The sequence below is a fragment of the Patagioenas fasciata genome, chromosome 6 (genome assembly GCF_037038585.1).
Source record: "Patagioenas fasciata isolate bPatFas1 chromosome 6, bPatFas1.hap1, whole genome shotgun sequence".
NCBI classification, from domain to species: Eukaryota; Metazoa; Chordata; class Aves; order Columbiformes; family Columbidae; genus Patagioenas; species Patagioenas fasciata.
In genome coordinates this window covers 11,775,089-11,794,405 of record NC_092525.1, presented here as the reverse complement: position 1 = coordinate 11,794,405, position 19,317 = coordinate 11,775,089, and the positions used below count along the sequence as shown (strand labels likewise).

General features: G+C 55.2%; 2 protein-coding genes across 2 annotated transcripts in view; one reads left to right on the top strand and one right to left on the bottom strand.

The window, feature by feature from the left end:
* Positions 1-8,399, top strand: part of DMAP1 (DNA methyltransferase 1 associated protein 1) — a 30,852-nt gene extending 22,453 nt beyond the window's left edge. The window contains exons 9-10 of the mRNA XM_065842608.2: positions 2,631-2,703; positions 4,550-8,399. Of these exons, the coding sequence (XP_065698680.1) occupies positions 2,631-2,703; positions 4,550-4,896 (420 nt within the window). The 3' untranslated portion in view covers positions 4,897-8,399. The remainder of the gene's footprint in view (positions 1-2,630; positions 2,704-4,549) is intronic.
* A 1,702-nt stretch (positions 8,400-10,101) lies between these two features.
* Positions 10,102-19,317, bottom strand: part of ERI3 (ERI1 exoribonuclease family member 3) — a 132,572-nt gene continuing 123,356 nt past the window's right edge. Inside the window, exon 8 of the mRNA XM_065842550.2 lies at positions 10,102-11,730. Within this exon, the coding sequence (XP_065698622.1) occupies positions 11,648-11,730 (83 nt within the window). The 3' untranslated portion in view covers positions 10,102-11,647. The remainder of the gene's footprint in view (positions 11,731-19,317) is intronic.

The following is a 19,317-nucleotide window of genomic DNA, read 5'->3' as shown; positions in this document are numbered from 1 at the left end:
TAAGGAAGGAAAGAAAAGGGCAAATGCCATTCACCTCAGAAGCTGTGGTTGCTTACTGGAGTTCTCCAAGGAACATAATTTTCCTCAGCCCCCGCGGAGGACTCGATCCATGACAACACTGAGAACATCCCAGGAGCCATGGTGCAAGCAACGAGATTGCCCTGAGTGGTGTTTTCATTAGTGCAGAGATACGGCCTGCAGAAACCTCGCATCCCAGCACGCACATCTTGGGCCAGAGATGTGCTGTAGGCTGAGACCTCTGGTCCCTGTGGACTGTGTCGTAGCTCAGGCATGAGGACAGGTGATACACCACTTCCAGCACTCTGGTGTGTTTCTGGACGTCTGCTTAAAAAGACCAAAACAAGGGCTTGCTGAAGTAAGCTTGGGCTTATCAGGGCTGTACAGGGCATGAAGGCTTCTCTCCTGCAACAAGACAGCCCAGCTAACGGACCCTGGCTAACAGATTATCAGCAGCATTTGAGTAATAGACTGCTCATTTAGTTTTAATACATTTTGCATAGAGAGCAATCAGCCTTCATCAGTCTTAGAGATGAATTGGCTTAGCCAGCTAAATTCTAAAGATATTAGTCCGACAGCAGCCACATAAATCATAACATTTTCTTAATGATGGTAAAATTAAAATATACTCTTGCTTTGAGAAACCAATGAAGCCTTCTTGTTTGCAGGCCAGATCCTCCTGCTTGAATTAAAAGGAAGCTTAATTGATGTGTTTTTAAACTAAACTCACAGCCCCACTCCTCCTGAGCATCTCTAGTGTTAATTTCTTTGAAGTTGAATTAATTTGTCCTGCCTTTCCCTGCTCCATCCTCTAATCTTCAGGAGTGTCAGTGAAGACCTTGGCTCGGTGTTCATTGACCGGACTCCTGCGGGACGTGAGCAGGACACATACAACGTCACAGTTGAAGGCTTTTCCAGATTAATCGTTTGTGTTGCCAATATTTCCTTGAGCTAGTGGAAAAGCTATCACTAGTGCTCTTTTTGGATCCCCTGGATCAGGTTGGTTTCTTGGAAATCCTCCCTGGTAGTCCTCTTGGTCCTTTGCTGGAGGCTTAATTGTGGTGGTAATATCTAACAAAAGGACCAGGTGCTTCTTAGCGTGTACTGTGAAAGGCCTGTTCCCCTGGTGTGCTCTGCAGCATCTGTGCTCTGGTTTCTTAGCTGAAACGATGTGGTGAAGAAGGTGGGTTTTCCCAGCATGGGTGTCGTGGAGCTCCTGGTGGGACACATGCAGCCATAGCTGAGTTAAGGGTGGTGCTTTCACCATTTGGATATGTACATGCAGTGCTTCTGCCTTCAGAGGAACGAAGAAGTTCCAGGTGGTGTCTCTTCTTGTCATTTTGGTGTTGGGGCAGTGAACACTGTGGAAAAGATGGGCCTGATTTGGGAGGCTTATGTTGGGCTGTCTGTTTTAGGGAACTTCAGCCTGTGGCTTATGGGAGGTAAGGTGGCTGTGGGACCTTTTTGGTGAGCTCACCTCAGAGAGCAGTTTTAAGGTGGAGTAAAGAGTGACTTTTTCTTCAGGCGATTCCCAGCCCAGTGTTGCAGTCTCATGGTTGGTTTGGCCAAGGTTGGGGACACTGGTCAGTTGGTGACATGCAGGACGGCTGCAGGATGCTCTGGCCTTTTGGCTGTTCAGTGGTCTGCTGGGCAGCTTGGGCTGGTGATGATGGTCCCTGGGTGGAGGTGTGAGCTCACCTTCCCAGGGCTGGGCACGGAGGGACAGCCATAACTGTGTTTGACACTGCGGTGTTGAGAATTATCTCTTTCCTGGTGTGTCTGCTGGCATTGCTGAGGAAGGAGAGCGCTTTCATTTGTTCTTGGTGTATCCGCAGGGCTCGGAAACCTGTTCTCCCTGCCATATTGTGCCAGCTGCGTTTGTGCTGCTTGTAATCTAATAAACGCTTGGTCTGAGCAGCTAGCACTCCTGCTAGAGCCCAAATGAATGCAGAGGAAGGACCCTGCTAAGTGTATGCATTCTTCCTCTCCTGGCCAGCCCTGATTCCCTTTCATAGCTCACATCTGATGCTTCCTCTCTCACCTAGCCCCTTAGCTCCGATGTAAATGTGTGTTCACACTTCCGCCAGTCAAGTAACTGTGCTCTCTCTGTCTCTCCCCTTTGTTATAAAGCCTGCTCTGTAAATGAATCCCACAGGTCTGGGGCTCAGCAGGTAAAAGGAGAAGTGAGTCTGTTAGCGCATGAGTCTAATCAGGCCAGCTAAAGCGAATAAAGTAGGGCAGCATTGCACATTAGCCGCTGTGTAAATGAGCCCTTTGATGGGCTGGGCACCGCAGGAGAGGGTTTGAAGCCAAGAAGAACTTTTGTTGTTAATTCAGTGACACATGGAAACTGTAAAACAGCGTGTCTTGCACACACACGAGAGAGAAAATAAAAGCCCTCACGACCGGGCTTTTCAATACCTGCCCTCGGACCTAGTCTGAAAACTTTCAGCCCCTGTCTCCCTCTCTTACCACTTGATTTTCCTTTCTCTCCCTTTCTTTTTTTGTTCCCCCTGCACTATAAAAAGAAAAGCTCTCTTGCCTTTTGAACTAGACGGCTGTGAGTGAGGGCTATCTCTGAGCTGTGTGGCTCTGTTACCTTTGTGTTCCAGATGAAACTGCCAAGCTCGGTGGGACAGAAGAAGATTAAAGCCCTGGAGCAGATGCTGATGGAACTCGGAGTAGGTGAGTAAAGGGGGCACGCGAGAGAGAAAGAGACACACAGAGCTAGCCTTTGTTCTCGAGATGGGCTATTTTTTCCCCTAGTAATACAGCCAGTTTCTTGAATAACAGTATGTGAATGGTTTTTAAAATATTTTATGTGTTTAAAAAAAAAAAAAAAGAAAGAGAGAGGGTAAAAGCCAGAACAAGATGCACAGGGTTTTTTTTTTTCTTTCCTCCCAGTAGAAAAATGTTTTAAAAGAACCTTTGTTTCTCTCTTGTTTGGGCCTTTTTAACCATCAAGAGAGGCAGCACAGTATTAGGAAGGCAAATCTCAGCCTTGCCGGGAGAGGTACTTCTAAGTGTGTTAGTGACCACGGCACGTGCATTGTTCGGGGCTGCCCTGTCTTGCTTTCAAGCTTCATTTCCTCTTAATTTACTGCTCACGGTGGCAAGTCCAAAATGCGTCTGGGACTGTTCATCCCCGCTTTATAGGTTGCATGCTGTGTGAAAATCTGGAGCATCTCTGCTGAAAGGCGAGTAAACACACATCCCTCACTCTTGAACTCCAGTGTCTTAGCAGCAGAGAGAAGGGTTCACTTACCGCATACAGTACCCGCTCATAGCTAGAGGGGAAGAAGTGCAGCCCGTGGCTAGCTGCTGCCCTCCATGCAGCGGGCACAATTTGCAGGTACTACAAGTCCCAGCGTGCCGTGCCCCTTGATTAGACACCTGATGGTCCCTCTTCCCCCCACTGTGGCTGAGGGGATTTAAAAAAAAAAGAAGAAAAAAAATAGCCTTATTGCTGATTTACAAGAGATTATTGAGCCTGGTCCCAGCACTGGTTTCTGTTAACTCTTGTTAGTGTTTTCGGCTGACTGGTTTATGGCTTGATATGTTGTCTCAGAGACTCTCTGCAGTTCTGAAGGCCTCCTGTGGCTAGTGAAAGCAGCTCAACCAGGGTGGTTTCCCCCTTCTGCTTAAAAACTAAGGGAGTTACCGTCTGTGCTTGCTAGGGAATCCTTGGGGAAGGATGTGAGTGCTTCTTAGAGCTCACTTTTCACAAGGATAAGGAGGGGTTCCTGACTCCCCACTCCTGCCTTACAAAATATCTCAGGGGCTTCATGGTGCTCCAACCCTGCTGTGCCTTGGAGTGCAGCAGCACATCAGGGCTTTGTGTGGGTGAACACAGTGCCAGCAGGAAGGGGTCATCTGGGCAGCCCTGTGGAGAGGGGACCACTGCTGTATATTGGGATAAATGTGCCGAGCTTCATCCTTTTCTTCTCCAGAACGTGCAGCTCTCCCTGGCTCTGTGTGCACATGTGATGGGCTGCAGCAGAATGGGGAGGTGATCTGCCAGCCCCTGCTACAAGCAGTTCAGGTCTGCATTAAAACATGTCTGTAACACTGCAGCAAAGTAATTCTCTGCCTCAGTCCTACCCCGGGAGGAGCAACAGGAGAGGCAAAGGAGCTCAGCCTGCCCACCGCTTGTTGGTGAAGGTGTAGAGGACAGTGGGACCTCTTACGTCCCCTGCAGCAGTGTGTGAGGACTTGTTCACAAGGCTGAGCTTTCTTTTTTAGGACCTGGTGGGTAGCAAGGTTCAGTAGTCTGGTCTGATCTGCATCTTCCATCATCCTTCACTTGCCAAGTCCTGGACTTTGCAGGTTCACCCTTAGTCCTTGGCCAGAGCCCCCTGGAAATTCAGGCCTCTGACCCCTAGGGATGGTGGTTGCTAATGAACCATGTGATGGGAGTGAGGGTCCCAGTGCACCTTTGTGGGAGTGAACTGAGCAGCCAGGACCTTTTGAGGGACCTTCTGTTGTGGAGTTGCAGGCCCAGGTGTTTAACAGCACACCTTTTTCTCCCTAGATCTAAACCCTATGCCCACGGAGGAGATCGTGCAGATGTTCAACGAGCTGCGGAGTGACCTGGTGCTGCTGTATGAGCTGAAGCAAGCCTTTGCTAACTGCGAGTATGAGCTGCAGATGTTACGGCACCGCTACGAGGCCCTGGCCAAAGCTGGTAGTATTGGCCCTCTCAGTGCAGAAGGCGCCCATCCGGATGGCCAGGCAGGGCTCGGCATCGAGGAGAGCAAGGGAGATGCCAAGGACCAGATCATTGATGTAGTAGGAGCACCACTGACCCCCAACTCGGTGAGAAGGAAGGTTGTGGGGGCAGAACAGGGAGCGCTCAGGTCTCCGACGCAGATGCCCTGACAAGCGCTGGGGATGCTGCCCTGCTCTCCCTCCAGGTGTGCGCGTCCAAGGGAGCACAGCACGCCTGTTCCCCCCAGGACCCAGTGCTGCTCTCTGGGCTCGTCTCCTGTGCTGGACAGTGTTCTTGGTGCTATAGGTGGGGTCAGCAGGGCTTTCTATATTCTGCATGCAGGCAGACGGCTTGATGTGGGGTGCCACCGTGGACCAAAGCAGCAAGGCTTTAGGTGATGAGAGCTTGCACTAGGGCAGCAAGAGTGATGCCAGTACAGCTGTGGGCCTGAGGCATTTTCATTCTAGACACAGCCCCGTAAGGGGTGCTCAGCAGGGGGAAGCAAGTGGGGAAAGCAGTCTTGAGATGATGAGCCATGAGCTGCCCAAGTCCCTGGAGTCAAGCAGTAGCCCTGCCTGGAGCAGGAGGCTTGGGGAGGAGAGAGGTGTTTGAAGAGCAAAGAGGCGTTCTTATTCCCTACTTCCAGTGCTGAGAAAGGAAAGCCAGGCCTGGGATTCTCCCACTGCGAGCCCTGTGACAATGTCCTGTGCATGTACCTCTGGGATGCGAATCACCAGCCTCTCCTCCCTGCCTGTCTGAGGGCAGGCCGCGCAGCCCCTCACCGCTGCCTCAGGGCCGAGGGTGTGCCTGGGGATCAGCTGAGGTCGCTTTCCCCTCTGTGCATCCCCTGGCACAGCTGAGCTGAACTGCCTGATAAAAGCTGCCCGTCTCCACACCGTGGCATCCCTGACGCCTCAGACATACTGTCCCTGGTAGCGGCACAGACCTTTACTTTCTAAAATGTATAATGTATTGCAGGATATTGAGAACACCTTGTTTGTCAACGACAGAGGCAATACGTTAATCTGGACTTGAGTAATGTCCTATTTGATTGTGACAATATGGAGTCCTAAGGAAGTGTTTTACTGAGACAGGTTCATGTTTGCAAAGGAGTCTTCTGATGTTTTTTTTTTTCCCCTACTGCATTCAATCTGAACTCTTCCCCCCTCCCTGCGGTCCGGAATGTCCGTGTTTGCCAACTTTTTGGGCTGATTCACAACACACTTGCTGTGCCTTGAGACTTCGCTTGTTGGGAAGGTGGGAGGGGTGGTGGTGGCCACGACTGTAGGAAAAGGGAGCCCATGTGTGTGTTCCTGACCACAGTGTTCTTCAGTGCTACCTCTTGGAATTGGAAACAAAGGGGTGGGCCCAGGCAGCACAGAAAGGGTTAAACTGACCTGGTCTCTGACATATTTGAAAGAAATATAATCAAGTTAATTCACTGCAAGGCAAATTCAGTACCTAAAGGGCCCCCATGTTAAATACAGCACTGACCTTTACCGGCTGATTACACAAAGACGACACAATTAGATTAGTCCAAGACAAAAGGTCAAGCACATTCACACTGTGGCCATTTTATGCTACCTTTCGAGTGGGGGAAATATTACATCCCTGCTGGAAGGGTATCTTGGAGAGCAGGGGAATGGAGCTGTTACCTGAGCCAGGCAGAACATGGTGCATGTTTGGAAAGTTGGGCAGGCTCTGGCACTGTGCTTGCCCTGAACCATTCCTGCAGTCCTGGGCACTGTGGCGGTGGAAGAGACCAGCAGCCTGTGGCCCACAGCCAGCTTTCTGAAGGCTGGGCTGTGCCGGGTGGCGGTTGTGTGCTGGTGATGCTCCCTGCCCTGCCCAGGGCTGGCAGGAGCAGCTCTGGTGCCTCTCACTCAGCCTCATGGTGAAAATTGGCTTCTGGAAGCTCAGCGGGTTGGGGTCAGCCCCGAGAACGGAGGTGGCTGTGCCACCTGCTGGCTGTTTGCCCAGTGGGGTGCGTGTGTGTGTCCGCACCCTGCACAGCGATAACCCTGAGACGTTCCAGGCCCCGATACGTGGGGACAGCGTGGGAGGCCCTGGGCCCAGGACACGGTGCTGAGAAGGCAGCCTGCCTGTGCAAGCACAGCGCTTTTCCCCCGTGTAACAAACAAGCAGCCCTCTGCAGCCACACACAAGCGCAGCGGTGCTTTGTAGTGGCCTTTCCTCCCTCTCCTCCTGCAACCCTGGCTGTGGGCACTTGGTGACACCTTGCCCTTCCCCTTGCTTCAGTGGCTTAACCCTGCCACACCAGCCTTGAACTCCCAACTGCAAGTGTGTGCTTTGCCACCGGGCTGCTGGGAGTCCTTGGGGGAGTCATTTAATCTGCCCGCTTCAAATTCCTCTGAGTTGGAGAATCCCTTTGTGTTGTGTAGCACTGCCCATCCATGGCACTCCACGTGTTGGATTAGGCCTGGATTAGTTCAGCCTCCAAACCAGCTGCTCCCCTGAAGCCAGATTCGTTTCCCTGGAGGGAAGTGTCTTGCTCCACATGTTGGCGGGAGCGAGTGGCAAAGCCAGGAATAAAACTCCTGACTCCTGAGCCCTGCCTAGCATGCCTGGTTTCCTTTCCAGGGATTGGCATGAATGTGCCAAGGCGCACCAGGGTCCTGAGATACTGACTGTGGCAACAGCGGGCTGACGCTGGCCCCTGGGGACAGGGGGCACCTCAGCAGGGTGTTGTAGCCAGGTTAGGAGAGATGCCTGCGGCTCTGGGCAGCGGGAGGCCCAGCTCTGTGCTGCTCCGCTGTGTCCAGAGCATCCCTCCTGCCCCGGCTGTCTGTCTGTCCGCTCCCGGGGGCTGCGGTGCCCCTCGCTGACCACTAAAGCCAAGCCGGGATCCCCCCGGTGCCGTCTGCCGCTGACCCCAGTGGGGACTTTACTCGGGGCCTTCGGGAGGTGAAAGGTGAGCCGAACTCGGAACAAATTAGTTCCAAGCAGAAGTTCAGCCAGTTACTCCAGATTGGATCCTTTGATTTCCGCAACTCAGACTCCACTCAGTGATCTGTAATGAGTGACTCTCAGAAATCCTCACATTGCAGCACTTTGTTCCTGAGCTCACAAGTCAGCCCATTAATGGGTAAAGGAAAGGACCTTGAGTCTAAGAAGTCTCGGGTTCAGAGTCAGAATTATTTGACTTTTAAGCTTCCTTTATCTGAACTCCTGCTGACTTCTTGTTTTCTGAGCCTGTTTGAAAGCTAGAAGTTACATTGTTAAGATCAAACATTCTCTCTTTCCAGATGGAGTTACAATATCTGTCTTTTATATATATTTTAATATATATAGTGTATATATACCAGGGTGTATATATATTCCTCTCTCTTTTTTTTTTAATCGTTCTTTCCATTAAAAGGAACTAGACTTGTAGGCTCTTGTAAATTATAATGTAAAACATTTTTTTTAACCAGACAGTTCCCAATTTTGCCCAAGGCAACTGGAATAGCTGCGCCACAGAAGGCAATAGGAAGGTGATTAATATGAATTTGTGACATATTTGAAAGATGGGTCTTTTGCCATATAAAGATTATCAAACACATGTGCTCTTCCCCATTAATTCCGTAGCTCTCCCAGGAAAGCCACAAAGCCCAGATCCTTTGTTTCCAGAGTGGGGTTTTGTTTTTTTAAATGTACCTTTCGGTCCCCTTGATTGCCATGTATTTGATTTTTTTATAGGGCATCTGTTCACGCTGCTGTGTGGGTTCTCTGGCCCTTTTATTTCCCCGTTAATCGGATCCCACGAAGGCAGCCATGCCAGGGCCTCTGACAAAATCCGTGTGTGTGTTGTATTTAACTTTTAGCCATGCAAATTCCATGCTGTGTTTGCCGTCCGCCTGGTGCCCAGCGGGACCAGGGGCCGCCTTCCTGCCGGGGGGAGGCAGCGGGGAGTCCCACCCTGCCTGGCAGCACAGGGCGGAGGGGCAGGGACGGGCAGGCCTGGCTCATTTTGGGCCAGGGGGCAGCTGCAGGGCTGCTACGGCAGGGACCCGACTGCAGTCCCTGTGCCTGTGCAGCATGCGCTGCAGCGTCGGCCTCCGCCCCGCCTGCGGCACCTTGTGTGAAGCGGAGCCGATCTCACCCCGTGCAGAGGGACCCCAGGGCTTTGGCACCGCGTGTCCGTGTGGCACAGGGGGTGACTGGTGGCTTGGTTGCCTGGGCCACCCTGCATGCAGAGCCCGGCTTTGGGTGCTGAACCGGCCATAGGGTCTGTGCAGTGCCTGGCACTGATTCTCACCACAGTGCAGCGATATCGCAAAGGACATGTTCCCCATTCGGTGCAAATGGCCTCGTCTTTCCTATGGCTGGATTCAGCCTTGGAATGTTGTCTGTGAAGGGTGAGGCTCGCCGAAGGCCTCCCATCTCAGGTGTGTCTGTGCTGGGGATGGCACCCTGGGTTCATGCACTGTCCACTGGGGGCATGGGTGGCCCCGGCTGTGTGTCCTGCGCTGGGCTGCTGCCCCCTGCCCACCCCGTGTCCCCTCGCGCTGCCCTTCAAGTGTAACCAGCGATCGATCTGCCATGACGACGTCCTCTGAGTCACGTTCTCGCCTGCAGGAGTAAAGGGCAAAGGCCAAGTTCTTAGTTTTCATAGAAAACTAATTAGACGACTCCATCGAAAATAGGTCAATAAAGCTGATCAGGAGCTGCACAGAGGGAACCATTAAAACCCCCTTGACCTTTTCTTGGAGCAAGTGGGCTGGGGCTGCCCCTTCCCTCCTGGAGCTGCCCACCCCATGCCAGTGGGACAGCTGTGTCCCTGTCACCCAGCAGCACCACAGTGCTGGGCATGGTCCCTTGGGCACCTGGGTGTGGTGGCCCCTCCTGTATGGCTCAGTATGGCTCCTGCGCATCGTGGTGCTGCACCCGTGCTGGCTCTGCTGCCCGGGGCAGAGCCACGCTGGCTCCAGCCTGCGGTGGAGGTGCTCTAAGTGCAGGTACAGTGTGCCAGGCTGCAGGGCAGGGTGACCGATACCAGTGGGATGTGGTGTTGGCTGTCACCCTGCACAGGGCTGAAGGCTGCGCTGGGACACACCTGTGCATGCAGCCCAGCTGGGACAAACTGGTGGCATCCTTGGGGCAGAGCCGTCCGGGGCACAAGCAAACCCGAGGTGGTGATGAGACTGCTGAGCCCACCCACCGTGCCCATGGTGGAGAGCGGGGCAGTGCTCCCAGCGGCAGGGAACCCAGACAGGGCCAAAAAGCTTGGCTTTTGGGGGGCACGGACATGCTGGGGTGCCATACCCCAGTGGGAGCAGCCCTGCTGGTGGGGCACCGTGCTTCCACGTGCCCAGGCAGCACACCCGCGCCTCTGCCCCTGTACACACTCGCACATGCATGGGCACAGCACGGGCTCCTTTACCCCCAAACTTTATTCATGTGGCACATTTACAGCAAGGATTGGAATAACTAGACAATGAAAATGCTGGGTTTGCATTATCGGTTGGTTTAACTGGAACACCACACACCATGCAGTCATGTACCGCCAAGTTCAGTGCCTGTATTGCCCTTCTGGCTGCCGTCACCGGCTTCGCTCCAGGCCATGCACGCACGGGCCCGGGGCTGCAGCCTCCCTGCAGGTCAGCGCCCGGACAAGGGCTCCATTCAGCAGGGCCCCAGGGCTGGGTGATACCTGGGGGATGTGTGCCCTCAGCCTGCCCCACGGCTGCCCCCCAACCGCCCTGTCCGGCCGGGAGCCCACCCAGCCGGAGGGGATGTGCTCGGCAACTCTCTCAGGCAACAAGCCAGCTGCTGCTGAGCGTCCGCGGGGGCCTGTGAGGGGCACGGCAGGACCGTGGGCACACGGGGGGGCTGAGCCTCAGCTCGGGAACCGAGGGAGGCTGGATAGGGTGGGAGGGGAGCGGGGTCAAGGGCCTGGGGCAGTTTGCAGCTCCCCTGCTCGGGTACCTGTGGGCTGGGGGCCAGCGCACGCTGGCACGTCCACCGCCGGCAATGGACGCGGTGCTGCGGCGGGACTGGCCCCGGTGGAGCTGGAATCGGTTGTTGGGACCAGGGCAGGGCCGGGCTTCCCACCCAGCCCCGCAAGAGGCACGAGCAGACGGGACGGGGATGGGAACGGGGCTCCGCACAGACACTGTCACCTCCCTCCTGCCGCCTGCCCGCCGGGCCCCTGCCCCACTGAAGGGAGCCCTCCGGGGCCCCGCAGCCCGCGGTGGGGCTGCCAGGGGCTCTGCAGCGGAGAATACAGGCACTTCACCTTGAACATAAAGAGACGGAATCGCGTTTGTCACATACAGGAGTCAGAGAGGGGTTAGTGTTGACTTAAAAAGGGGAAAAGGCGCTCGGGGGAGAGGCGGGGAGGGCAAGGGGCCGTCTCGATACTGCTGAGCCTCCACCGGGCACACGCCGGCCTCGCTGCAACAGCCGTGGAGGCCTGAAAACATAAAACCAGAGAAAAGAAAGAAGGGAAGGCGGGGATGGCCCATGCCAGGGAGGAGATGGGGGATGCTCTGGCTACAGGGCGGGAGAGGGAGGACGGGGTGGGATGTGGAGGGAGGGACGGAAATCGGGAGCCAAAGAAAAAAAAGAACAAACTACGAGTCTAAAATGTGGTGCAAGCGCCCTACACGGCTGTCCGCTAGCATGGCATAATGTCCGGAGCAGCCCAGAGAGGGAGTCACATCAGGTCTACACAGATTTGCCTTCCCATATATACAACCTCTACTGGAGTTAACAGCTGAAATTGAGATTTTTGTTTCTTTTTTTTTTGTTTGTTTGTTTCTTTTTTTTTTTTTTTGTTTTTGTTTTTTTTTTTTTTTTTACTTTTTTTTGTGTCGGTTCCTCTGGCCTCGGTTGCCGTTTTATTTTAATGCTGGAGCCCGTCCTCCCCGCCTCGCCGGCGCCGGGCACATGCAGCCCTTGCCTGGCTTGCCTTGGGGATCAAAAAGGTTTGGAGGTCTGCTTGAAGATGAAGCCTCTATGGGCCAGTGTCTTCATGATGTTGGCGATGTTCTTACAGTCATCTGCAGAGAGAGCACAGAGGCATTGGGTTAGAGCTGTGATCCAAGTAGAAGCTGCTGGATTAAGCCCCAAGCCCCACGCCGGGGCCCTGCAGCTCCGGGCGCAGCCCCTGCATCCCCACCAGTCCACACACTGTGCTATCTGTCTCTGCTTGCCACTGTGTTTTTGGGTTGTCCCCATCCTTACAGAGCCAGCCCTCGATGCTACCCCACTCTTGCTGGCCCCAGGCTGACCAGACCAGCAAATGCAGCCATTCCCAGTGTGTGGCCACCGGGACCGGCCAGCGGTTGCCACAGTGAGCACTGGTGGGGCGGTGAGCGAGGGAGGGGAACGGCTCCGTCTGCTGTTATTTACCTGGGACTAAACACAGGCACCGTTTGCTAAAATAGAAGCCGGGCTTAAATTGATTCCTGGTGTCTATATTTCATGTTGAAAATTGGCTTGTAAATCCATGTTTTGATCTATGAGGGCCGTCTCCTTAAGAAAAAGCAAGAGTAAATGTGTAATTTCTCCCTTGACAGCACACGGCGCAGAGGCGATCCTTCTTCCCGCTCCCCTCCGTTTCGGGACAGCTCCACTCGTTCCGATTACCACTCTTTCTTCCTCGCCCCACGCCTTGATGTCTCCATTTCATTACCGCCCGCCCATTTATCAAGCTGTTACCGTAAGGGTGACTTTGCCCACTTGCGTGTGGCAGCGGGGCCCGGCTGACACGGGGAAGGGTGCCCCGGGAGGGGGGGGGCGCAGGCAGGGCCCCCCTCTCCTCGCCACCGCTGGATGGATGTTGTGGTGGAGGGAAGGCTGCATCATTACTGATGTGTAAATGATAAAGAAGCCTCCACATCCATCTCCCAACTGTAAATCCAGGGAGTGCTTTATAATCAAGCTACAGCGATAATAATGTGAAATTAGGTCTCTCTATCAACGGGAGGAGGCCTTTTAATCACGGCTTAAAGGGTGCAAACGCTGTTTATCATAATTGAACTGTATCCGGGCTAATTGTGGCCATATTTCACTGTCTAGGAGACAGCAGGCTGCCTGCTGACAGTGCCGTGTGCCGGATTGAGGGCCCCGTGCGGACGGGCAGCGCTGCCAGCGCCGGCCCGCGGGGATGGACGGGGCTGCCCTGCTGCTCCCTGCCGCACCGCTGACCCAGAGCCATCGCCTGTCCCCTGCTCAGGCTGGCGGTACAGGGGCTTCCCCCATGCGCGGCTCCCCTGGGGGCTGCCCGGAGCTGGCAGGGCCCCTCCTGGCTGCTGGCTGCAGTGGGAGAGGTAACATCCACACCAGAGCCACGCGCCCCCTGAGCGTCCCCCCTGCTGCTCTCACAGCACCCTTGTCCTCGCTGGCGTGCCAGGGGAAGGGAGCTGGGCATGGGGACAGCCCAGTGGGGAGAGGTGACCCCAGCCCCACCGGCTGGTGTGGGGGTGAAGACAAGAGCGTCTCTGTGCCTCTGTCCCCTCTGCTGGCCCAGGCGGCACGGATGGCTCTGGAAGGGCCCTGAAGATGACTAGTGTCCTGCTCAACCAAGCCACAGTGCCAGCTCCTGCTGCCACTTGTTCCCATTCAGGCGAGCCCCTTCCTGTCCTTAGGGCCCCCTGCCCTATCCAAGTCCCCTCCCATCCAGCTTCCAACAGGACCTAAGGGGGAAACAGTGGCTCAAAAGCTGAGGAAATCAAGGTGGGGGGAGCGCAACTCTCTGTGGCCAAAGCACCCCCACCCACAGGCAACCCTGGCCTAGCCCCCCCGAAAAGTAACAGCAAAGTAAATCCCGGCCCTGAGCTGCAGGGCAGGTGGGCAGGTTGGGTTTGCAAGCGTGTCGCAGGATGCAGCCCCGGCCGCTGCCCTTCGCTGCTCCCAGGCATCCCGCTGCCCACGTCCCTGCCGCAGCCTCGCAGCGCCCGCGCGGGCAGCCGGGCCCTGGCTATCGCTCTGTGCTGCTGAAAGGGGACTGCGCGGAGACCTGGGGAGCAGCCCAACTGGCAGCAACACCCCACAGCACCTCCCGGGACCCCAGAGCTGGTCCCTGGGGAGACCCTCTGGGACCAGCGGCTGCTTCCCAAACCCCCCCAGCCGCCCCCCCAGAGCCCTGATGTGCTCTCACACCAGGTGCTGGCGCTGGGAGCAGCTCTGGGCGCCGGTGTCGGTGCCACCCACACGCCCGTGCTGGCATCGCCGTCCCCGCTGTCCCAAACAATGCCACGGCCCCCTGGCAGCGGGAGCGCCAAGCTCATTATAAGTCATTTAGTGAGACTTATTCCAAATCAACACTAAGGTAAACACGCTTATTATAATTATCCATGTAAAAAAAAATCAACAACAGCAGAACAACTTTCTAATATGCAATTACAGCCATCTATTGATTTTACAATGTAATCCGCTCCGATTGATTTAATAACACAATTATAGGCTGGCTCTCGGGATATTAGAGTGGGAGATTTTCATAAACTCCGAAGCAAAAAACTAAGCGGCTTTTAAAACAACACAGTCAGATGGCTGTTTGGGGAATTATTAGCAATATGAAATCCTCTAAATCTGGCCGTCGTTACCTTGTGAAAGGAATTTCTATTACAAAAATGGCAATTGACAGCCTAAGAGAGCGCAAACGGGATTGCTTTGCTGCTCTTTCAGCGCTTAATCCATCGCAAAGGTGACCACGGCGTGGGGATGAGGAGGGTCTGAGGCAGGTGGGGGGCACGGGCGGCCCTGCCCGCCCTGCAGCCCCTGGCTGTCCCGGGGGGCACGTGGCTGTGTCAGGGCTGCCCCCGCACTCAGCCTGGCACCCCCGGGCCTGTCCCATCAGGGTGACCCTGCCCGTGGCCGTGGAGGCTGGCAGGGTCCAGGGCCCCCCGTCACCCCTACCCCAGTGTCCCTGGCTTGCCCAAGCCCTGGACACCTCCAGGGGCTGCCCAGGTGTCCGCCCACGTCCCCAAGCCCAGCAGGGGGACATGTGGCCGGGGTGAAGGTGGCTCCGCTGGTGCCGCACAGGCGCACGCACCCGCTCGCCTCGCGCTCGCTCCCTCGATGTATTCCCGACTTTATGGGCACATTTTTCTTGTCAAGCTGACAGGGTTGCTAAGTGGATTTCTCCCTGATATGCGGACGGATTATCACATTACTCCAATGTCCTACACAAACATATTACTTTATATTCAATAGCCCTAATGAATATAAACTGCTTTTTCTTTTTTGGGGATGGGGGGTAATCTATAGATTTTTAATGAGGGCACTATTAACTCCCTCCTCTTTAAAACAGACTTAGGTGCAGCCTCTGAGTAGAAAATCAATGGTGTTATTGTAGGAATATTGTATATTGATATTGTAATAATAAGATGCAATTGATTTAGGGGTGTTGTGCGGTGTGTGTGAAAGGGTCAGCCTGGGGTTATCCTGCCTCCTGCGCACGGAGCGGTAGCTCTGTCCTGCCTCCTGCCCCTCGCCTTGTCCCGCCACTTACCAGCATCGTGGCAGCCCCAGGACGGCCGGAGTTACTCGCCTGGGGGTGGCCGGGACCCTCCTTGGCCAGGCTGCCATTGCAGCAGGGGTGATGTGCCACCCCAGCCTCCCCTGGCCCTGGCTGGCTTAGTCCTGCTGGGTTTTAACCCTTCCACCTGGTATTTCAGTGCTACCAATGCAACATCGCGCCGCCTCGACCCCCACGTCCTGGTCCTCTCCGTGTCTTGCCAAGCTCTCGGCCGTGGTGACAGCCAAGGACGGCACACACACAGGGCAGCAGGACCTTTTCATTCAAGCAGGCTGTTCAGCATCCCTGGCTGCCCTTGTCCTTGGATGGCACAGACAGTGCCACCACGCTCCTGTGCCAGGATGGAGGCAGAACCCCCCAGCCCGTGGCACTGGGCTCACCGCCCAGCACGTGCCCTCCCTCCAGCCGCTGTGAACCCAGGATGAGCACAAGGATTTTTGGTGGCTATGCCACAGAACAGGTTGCCAGAAGTGATACTTGCTCCGGGAAGCATCACCTCCGCACCCCCCAAAGGCAACAGAGAGAAGGGAAGGGGCTGTGTCCCCACATGTGATGCTCTGTGGCATCTCCCCTGCACCCCACAGGACCAGCCCACCCGGTCACCACTGCCACAGAGCCGGGAGGGCTGAGTGCGGCCACCACCGCCGTGTGCTGGGCGAGACTCCTGCGGAATAGGAGGGAGCGTCTCAATCCCAGTGGCTGCCTGGGCAGCCTGCGGGTGGCTGGGGGGGCGCAGGGCCCCCCTCAATGTGGTCATTTGGTGGCAGCCCCGCCGCACCTGTGCTACGGCCGGGAAGACGGATCACCCCCAGCCCGAGCTGAGCAGGTCCATATTTAAACTGTCCCCATGCTTTATGGGCTGTACAAGAACTGATGCTCGGGCGACGAGGGGCCATTTGTCAATGTTCTAATGGCAGATTACTGTTAATGAATAATATCACTGCTGCCTTTGTATAACAGCTCCCTGCAAAGCAGAAACGGGGCCGCCCGGCCACTGCCAACCTCCGTCTCCCCACTGCTGACGCCAGGTGACAGTAGGTGGCCTTGTGACCAGCAGGAGCCATATGGTCCCCCCACAGCCCAGCACTGCTCCTGCTGTCCCTGGCAATTGCAAATGGGAGCACTGGGTGCTGTGTCCTCCCCATCGGGCTGTACTGCACTCCATGAGCAGGCACATCCCCAGGAGGGGACAACTATTGGGGCAAGGGGTGGCAGTGCTGGCCTGGCATGTGGAACCAGGACTTGCAGCCCCTCACCCTGTCCGTGCTGGAGCTGTGGCTGGTCTGCGTCTGTCCCCACCACGACATGCTAGGCAAGGCAGGGACACCAGGATGCCCAGCTGCAGCGATGACAAGGACACAGAGCCCAGAGCTCCAAGCCCAAAGGGTCCGTGGGGACACCAAGGACAGTTCCACCAGGCTGCTCGGAAATGAATGGCCTCATAATCCGGCACGGGGCGAGGGGCTCCGTGTGCCCCGCACAGCCGGCAGGTATATTAGGTGGAGCTGACAGTGACGTGCGGAATATTAAGAATAACTTACCTCATTATCTGCAATTACGTTACTGCCACACACCTCATTTCTTCACGAAGAAAAGAAAATTAGTTTTATATTGACTTCATCCCAGTGCCTTCCCTGCCTGCCCCACCACAGAGCACCCGCATCGGCCCTGAAGAGGGTTTGAACACAATTAGTACTTGTCCTTCCCAACCTGTTGCTGTCCCTGTCCCAGGGGGATGGGATGCTCGTCCCACCCCCTGCACACCGGGTCAGTGAGGCCTCCAAATCCAGCTCACCCTGGCAGGGATGCTGGAGCAGGGAGCCTGTCTGTGGTTCCCAGGCCTGCGGGGAGGTGACACTGCCAGGTGTCCCCGGGAAGCAGCCAGGCAGACGAGTGCAGTGGAGGGGGCCCATCCCGGCATTCAACCTGATGCCCCCGGTACGTGCTGTGTCCCACCTGGGCTGGCCACTTGTCACCTCATGGGTGACAGATGCTTCCTCCTGTCCTCCACACTGGGGACTGCTCTTCCCATCACGCCCGCCACCTGTCCCCCTGCCAGGGCTGAGCGGCTGGGGACACAGCACCGCAAGACACCCGGCTGCTGAGACACCCAGCAGCTCACAGGCTGCCCGACGGGCTGGCACGGGCGATGTCACGCAGGGGGACCCCGAGAAGTGGGACACCCCAGCTGGAGGGGATGGCAGCTGGGCCTGAGCTCTCCTGCGCCATCCCCAACAGCTCCTGGAGCCCACGAGCCCAAAGGATGTGACATTGCTTGGACCGAGGGTGGCGTAGGGTATACAGAGGCCTCAGTTTGTCTGTCACCCCCCGTGACCGTCCCCACACATCCAGCATCCTCGCAGGCCGGCAGCATTCGTGGGCAAACAAAGCTGCGGCCGCTCGCTGGCTGGGAGGGGAGCGGCGTGCGTGGCAACACAGGGAAAAAAGCCAATTTCATCTTTATTAGAAGGAAATTTCTCTTTTAGTAATAAGCACACTTCAAATAATTAGCGTGTTTTACGTAATAATGAAATTATGGAAATGCAGGCCACTTATTCAAACAAGTCACCATTACCATATTTTTAAATATTAGACTTAATTAGAGTTTATCACTTCAGAGAAGTACGAGGAGTGGAGATTTTTTTTCCTTTACAAAAAAAATCCTCATAAAGTGTTTATTAAGAGCGGGTAAGAAGGGGATAATGATCTGTTTGGAAATTAAGGCAATCAAACATTTAATGCTCTGCACTCCTGTAGGCAAAAGCATTCAAATGAGTCAATTATACATCCATTATCCAGGCACGATTAAACAAGGCAGGATGGGGAATTTGTCCTCCGCATCATGGATTGTCGCGAGGACTTATGTCCACTTAAAGGCAGCTAATAAAACACTAAACTTTGGGAAAAAGCGGAAAGGAGGACGGAGAAAAGGGAAATGGAGGGAAGAAGTGGCGGGTCAGTGGGGCCACAGAGGGGCGAGGGTGGGAGGGGGCTAAGGATGGAGCCGTGTCTGCATTCCAGCCCTTCATAAATCAAAGTAATTAAGTTAACATGAAAATCAACTTCACCATCCCGTTAAATTACAGCATTTGCATATTAGGACTCAAATGAAGTAGGTAGCAGGAAAAGGGGGTGGGAGGGGAGGACAGAGTAGGGGGGGAGGTCAGGGGAGGAGGATGGAGGGGACCGTGCACCAAAAAGGGAACCATTTATTACGGTGAATAACTAATTTCAGAATTTATAGCGCTGGATTTTCGTTCCCGTGCCATTTATATTACAGAAGGAAATTAAGGGGCGGGCAGGAGGCTGGCTGGACATCTTTCTGCGTTATTGCTTGTCTGCCATTTGCAAATCATTATTAATTGTGGCCTGTGTCGCTGGTGCAGCAGGGCAGGGTGCCTGGACAGCCGGAGCAGACACACATATCTCTTCATCAGGACCCCAGCCGCTAGCCCTGGAGAGCCAATTACCCCTCCCTGATTGGTATCAGATAAGGAGGGAATTTTTACAAATTAGGGAATAAATAGAATTTCCACACGTGGAGCAGGGAGAGCTTGAGAGGCAGTAATGAAAAACGATACATCACCATCAGCCAGACAACCCTATTCATACGCCGATGCATTACGCTCACTACTCATAATCCCGCCGGGTGACAGACAGCCGCCCAGCCGGAGGGAGCGCATCCCGCTGGCCACCGCTCCCCAGCTCGGCCTCCCAACGCCAGCACCCTCACGGCTGCCCGGGGAGCTGCGTCTGCCCTCGGCCAGCCCTGCGGAACAGCCTCTGCCACGCTCCGCATCGCTCCGTCCTCGGGGGACGCACCTCCCGGCAGGGGTGACACCGCGTAGCAGCCGTCCCTGCTCTGCTGCCCGCAGGAGCCCAGCAGGACGAGCTGCCAAACTCAGCCATGAGTTCCATGGTTAAATTCGGCAGCCGGGTACCCATCTGCCTCTCGCCTGACTCTCGCATCCCTGTGGGTAAAGCACATCTTCCCCCAAATTATCCAGCCCAAACTCTGCCTGGAAGAAGACTCCTCCCTCCCTTGGTGGCTCATGGCAGTATTCTGCTATTACAAGATCTCCACTTAATTTCTGGCAAGGAGGAT